Source organism: Dipodomys ordii, unplaced genomic scaffold (genome assembly GCF_000151885.1).
Source record: "Dipodomys ordii isolate 6190 unplaced genomic scaffold, Dord_2.0 Scaffold93, whole genome shotgun sequence".
NCBI classification, from domain to species: Eukaryota; Metazoa; Chordata; class Mammalia; order Rodentia; family Heteromyidae; genus Dipodomys; species Dipodomys ordii.
In genome coordinates, this window is record NW_012267309.1 from 1,550,665 (window position 1) to 1,556,664 (window position 6,000).

At 38.5% G+C, this 6,000-nt stretch overlaps 1 protein-coding gene across 2 annotated transcripts in view; it reads right to left on the minus strand.

The window, feature by feature from the left end:
• Nucleotides 1-4,712, minus strand: part of Sptlc1 (serine palmitoyltransferase, long chain base subunit 1) — a 57,595-nt gene extending 52,883 nt beyond the window's left edge. For both annotated transcript variants that reach the window (XM_013026436.1, XM_013026435.1), the window contains exons 1-3: nucleotides 4,634-4,712; nucleotides 1,745-1,852; nucleotides 954-1,048 (exon numbers count right to left, since the gene is read on the minus strand). In XM_013026436.1, the coding sequence (XP_012881890.1) occupies nucleotides 954-1,048; nucleotides 1,745-1,852; nucleotides 4,634-4,690 (260 nt within the window). In that variant the 5' untranslated portion in view covers nucleotides 4,691-4,712. The remainder of the gene's footprint in view (nucleotides 1-953; nucleotides 1,049-1,744; nucleotides 1,853-4,633) is intronic.
• Between the last annotated feature and the right edge of the window lie 1,288 nt (nucleotides 4,713-6,000).

The window sequence follows — 6,000 nt, forward strand, 5'->3', positions numbered from 1 at the left end:
GAACTCTGGGCCTGGACGCTGTCCCTCAGCTCTTCAGCTCAGGGCTAGCGTTCTACCACTTGACCCACAGCGCCACTTCCGTTTTTTTAATTTTTTTCTTATATGGTGCTGAGGAATCAAACCCAGGGCCTCATGCATGCAAGGCAAGCACTCTACCATTGAGCCACCTTCCCAGCCCATGAGTACATTTCTTATCAAGCATTGTTGCCTCCTCCTTTGTTTTCCCTTACCATCCCTGCTGTCCCATTCCCACCCCACCCTCCCCCCACCAAAGTTGTAGAGTTCATTTTTTGACATAACGTCTTGTATCTCATTTTCGCAATGGGTCCACTTGTATCCCTGTTAAAACAATTTGTTTTTTCCCTTCCCCTCCACAAATTATAACAACATCAAACACAGTGAAAACAGGGGTTATACGGTGGGGGATGGACATACAAAGCAACAAAGAAATCATCTTACAAGTATGTTAGAAACAATAGCAAGAAAGAAAACCCATTTGAGTCCTTATCTTTGGGTTCATTTTGCCTAACATCTCTAATTAATCAGCAAGAAGTGGAGCTGTGGCTCAAGTGGTAGAGCACTAGCTTTGAGGAAAAAACCTCAGGACAGCATCCAGACCCTGAGTTCAAGCCCCAGAACTGGCACTAACTCTCTCCGTCTCTCTCCCTCCCCTCCCTCCGTTCTTCCCTCCCCCCTTCTTTCTCTCTTTCTCTCTCTGTCTCTCTTTCACACACACACACACACACACACACACACACACACACACACACACACAGCTATCTAGACTATATCTAAAAGAAATGTCTGTATTGGGAACTAAAGCAGTAAGTTTACTCCTAGAAAATTTGAAATGTTTTACCAGTGAAAAAATGAATACAAAAGCAGCATAAACTTTAGCAAAAACAACTAAAGGACACTAAACACAAATGATCCAATAAGTCAAATCAACTTACCCTGAAACAATGTTGTAGTTAAGAGCAGGATGGTCTTTTGACACAGGAGGAACAAGAGGTTCAGGTTGCCATTCTTCAATCAATTCTTCCTTTTCCTATGGGAGAAGAAGAGAGAACATAGTACAAGCCACTTCTTATTAATGCCAGCACTATCTGAACTATATGCTGAATGGAAACTCCTAGGGAATACATTGTTAGAAATGTCTAGCCTAACTCTAGTTACTGTGGTTAGAACAAGAATAGAATCATTCTTGAGTTTGGCTATTGACACCCTCAACTCTTTCTAATTTGCTTGTTTATTCATGCAGTTCTAAGGGTGATGTGAGAATTTTAAGAAAAATTTATTTCTATGCTTAAGATTTTCCTGCCTTTCCCATATATACTACATCATTGAGATGGGAGTAGACAGAATTCTAACTCTAAACTTGGTTTGTGAAAACTACAGGCAGAATTATCTCTCAGGCCTCAAAAACAGGGGTACTTTCCCCGAGTGACTGGTATAACCTTCAAATCGACAGTGGTAAAAATCCAGTAGTTGCTCTTGTGTTCCTGAAACCATCAATAGGTTAGACTGCTGTTTACTACTTTCAAAGAATATAGGCCCATCATATGGTGTTCCTTTGGATAGTGACCTTATTCCTCATTTTCCCTGTATTTTTTTTAACCCTGATGTTTCATTCCCCTTGATTTCCTTACATTACAGAAAACATTTTAACATATACTAGTTGAGTCACAATCCCTTTTTAGAAAGATGTAGCAACTACAATAGTACACAAAAAAGATTAAATTACCTTTATTGTAAGATCAGATCGTTCTTGTAATTTGTAGGTCTTAGAAAAAAGAAGCCTGATTATCCAGAGTATTAGAATACCTTCCAGAATAAGATGATAAGCAGGAGCCTACAAGAAAAAAAAACAATGAAAAAGAAATAAACTCTTCTGAAGCCTGCATATTAAATTCAGTACACCTAAAGGTGCTGCCTTTGGTGACCTTTTATCTATTATATGGTCCTGTATCATTTAATTTGTTACTTCTTATATTTACTACCAGAGCATTCTCAATATCTATTCATTCCTTTTCCTATGTCTTCTCCTTCACATGAAAAAGCTCTAATACTTTAAAGACTTTTTTAGGAATAAAAATGAAAAAAAAATTAAACCAGACAAGCCCAATACTTAAAACAATATTATCTTATCAGATCCTACAGATAATTTTTTTCTGGCAGGAAATGATTGTAAAAAAATTACTCCACTTAATAAGCCTTCTATCACCTCGATCTACTCATGAATAAGTTAGCCTCCATCTACTTACAAGTAAGTTAATAGTTATGTGCAATCAGTTACTACAACATGTAAAGTTTTACACATCTTACTACACATTCTATATCCAGGATAACTCTCCTCAAACCCTTTCTAGAGTATGGTAGAACGAAGGGATGGGAGGGAGGGGGGGATAATGACTATAAATGCTTAAAGGAATAGCAGTTCTTCTTTCTACCATAGTTTCCCCAAAGTATGCCATGTGTTTCACATCAATAATCACAACGGTATCTTAACAATATTATCTCAGATTTTCTGATTAACGGTATGATTTCAGAATGAAAGCTAAGCTTTCATATGGATGATTCTAGATATCAATTAATCTTCAGCCAGTGAGTTACAGGATCTCCTACGTTAGTGGGTTTTTGTTGGCAAATTCATTGAAAAGAAGCATTTCAAAGCCAACTGTGATGGTGCATGCCTGTAATCCCAGTACGTGGGAGGAAGAACTCAAGTCACAGGCAGATTTGGATACAAAAAAGAGACTGTTCCCTCAACTCCCCAAAGGGGCATTTATAAACAATACCATTGTTTTAAAGCATTGGACAGAAAGTGATAAGGATAGTTAAAAAAAAATTGAGTGTAAAATTTCTGGTAAATTTCCACAACAAGTTAATGTGCAAAAAACTCTAAAACTACATATGTATGCTAAATACACAAATGGCTCTTTTTTTTTTCCAGGTACACTATGCCATACAGGTCCCCTCAAGTTCTACAAAGTACACAGAAATTGGGAACAAGATTATATACATTTTTCTCAATTAAAAAAAATACTCTTGATGAAAAATTACTGATCCCTATTAAATAGGAGTAAATGTAAATATTCTTTTAGCAATTAGACTCTAGCAGGGGATTACTAGAGGCTGTCCAAATCAGTAAATAGTCCACTCTCAAAGATTCACCAAGTGACAAGAAACTATTAATGTAGGAAATTAATTTTTAAAAAATCAGCTTTTCCTCTTAAGGCTATGTTACACACTAGGAGTTTCCAAGTCTCTGATCATCATGTTTAGGAAAGAAGTTACACAACAAAATTTCAAAACCAACATGCAAATATATAATAAATTGTTTCCTTAAAAATTCATTTCTTAAAAATATTCAATTTTAGTAACCTAGTCATTATAGCTAACCTATAGCTATGTATCAGTTAACTATACAAGGATACATATATATATGTATTAAGATAATTACCCATGAAGTGGAAGATCTTGAGACAAGGAGTGGGATACTGAGACTCAAAAACAAGAGGCTGGGAACAGTAGCAGATCACTTGCCTAATATGTGGCCAGGCCCTGTGTTCAACCCCAGTATTGAAAGAAAGAAAGAAAGAAAGAAAGAAAGAAAGAAAGAAAGAAAGAAAGAAAGAAAGAAAGAAAGAAAGAACAGAGAGCCAGACACATGAAAAATTTCCCATCAAGTTGTGTAATGGAAGACACTATGGAAAGCAAAGCAAAATTCACTGTGTCAGCCCTTAGAACTCGGCCAATTTGTTAAATGTATGATCTATTCCTAGCGTTTATATCTCTCCTGATCAAAGCACTAATTAAGTAGCATGCACTACTTAAATTTGCATTTTAGTTTAATTAGAAATTAAATTCTTCGGTGCCTATCCCCCACATATAGTCAGTAGCTCAGCAGCCGAAAGACAATGCAGAAAGTTCCACACTACAGCACAGGGATTTGTCAATGCAGCAGCAGCAGCATTTGTCAATTAATCAGACATTCTCCTAAGACGGTCCATTGTGATTTCCTACTATGTTACATATCTGAAGTAGCTTCCCTTTCAAAAAAAAGAAAAAAGAAGCCTGAACTATTTTTAGAAAACAACTTTATTAAAATAGTTGTATTTTCTATTTAAAAAAATGGCAGATGTATGCCAAAGAATGACGAAGTACTGCGTATTTAAAAATCCTGTATCAACCCGTTTCTTGATTAACTCCCTTCACCCAATCCGATTCACTGTTACGTTTCTCTCCGATTAACTGCATTACACGTCCGAGGACCGGATTTCCCGAGGACCATCTCGGACCGAGACTGTCCACTCTACTTTCTCCAACTTTGTCGGCTGTCAGGAGCGACTCCGGCTTTGGGCCAGCCATACCCTGTGCCCCCTCTCACGGGTTCCCTTCCCGCCTTCTGAAGGAGCCCGGGACCGCGGGTTCACTCTCAGGTCCGGCGGCCGCGCCCCGGCCTACCGGCCCCTCCACCCGCGACCGGCGGCGGACACCGACTCCTTCCAGAGCCCTTTCGCCAGGGAGCGCCTGGGCGAGCGGGACCGAATCCGCCCACCCGAGGCCTCGCACCTCACACCCACTCGCGCCTTCTCACCCTCCCCAGGGCCTCTCCGGCCAGAGAGCCCACCTCATACAGCGCCTGCACCATCTCCACCAGGACCCATTGCTCCGCGGCGGTAGCCATGGTCAGCTGCTGGGTCTCCTTCCGGAAGGCGGAACACAGGTGTGTTAAATTGTGCGCGGCGCGAGCCAGTGACGTCATCGCGCCGGCAGGAGGGGACGGAGGAGTGCTGGGTACCGCCTCCTCGCGCATGCGCACTAACCAGGCAATGGTTGGTGGGGCAGTTGAAAAACCTGACTGCTGGCAGATGAAGAAGCTGTGGGCCAATTTCTCTGCCTGGTGCGGTTGAGGATGCCAGGCCCCGAGCAGGACTCGCTAGAGACAGCCAATGGCTTTTGTCCTTTGAAGTCAGTGGTTGCAGAATGTTTTAAATTGCATCAGTAATCTAATTTTGGTATGTGTGTAAATATATATGCATATATTTATATAATTTGTAACAATATATCTATATATAATACACTTATATATGTATAATATATTGGTATATAACATTTATATATTTATGTAAATACATTTATATACTTATATATTTTATACATGTACATATTTTAATACATAAATATATGCTTTAATATATAAAATATATTTAATACATTTATATATAAATTATATAGTTATATATTTGTAATATATTTATACATTATGTTTATAGGTTATATATTTAAATATATAAATCTATTATTTTAACATTTGTAATGTTATACATCATATATTAAATATAGGTTTATAATTTTGGGGGGGTGTCCGGTAGTGGGGCCTGAAATCTGGGCGTGGGTGCTGTCCCTCAGCTCTTCAGCTCAAGGCTAGCGCTCTACCACTTGAGCCACAACGCCACTTCCGGCTTTTTTCTTTTTGCTTATGTGGTGCTGAGGAATTGAACCCAGGGCCTCATGCATGCAAGGCAAGCGCTCTACTACTGAGCCACCTTCCCACCCCCATAGATTTAATTTTTATATATTTATATATAATATTTGTAGGGGCACTTAATTTGATTTCAGTGGTTAAATATAAGTTGGATCCCAGGGATATTTTTTTTTTTCAATTCTCCTGTGTGTACATATTGTATTTTTAATCACACAATTTTCTAGAATAATTTTATTTCTCACTCATTTTCTTTAAACTTTTTCCATTGGTGAAGGAAATTATTTAATTCTCTTATATCGTGTATTGTTGTTTACATTTGACCCTTTGTTTTGGAAATTATAATTCAATATGATGATAGATAGATATGAACAGTTACTTTTTTCCCTAAAGGGTAACAGATTTTTCTAGTGCATTTTTGTATACAATCCTGACTTTTTCAGTACCTAAATAGCCTCAAGATTACTATGCAGCCCATAATGTCAGTGCTCTGCCCACATCTCCTGACATGC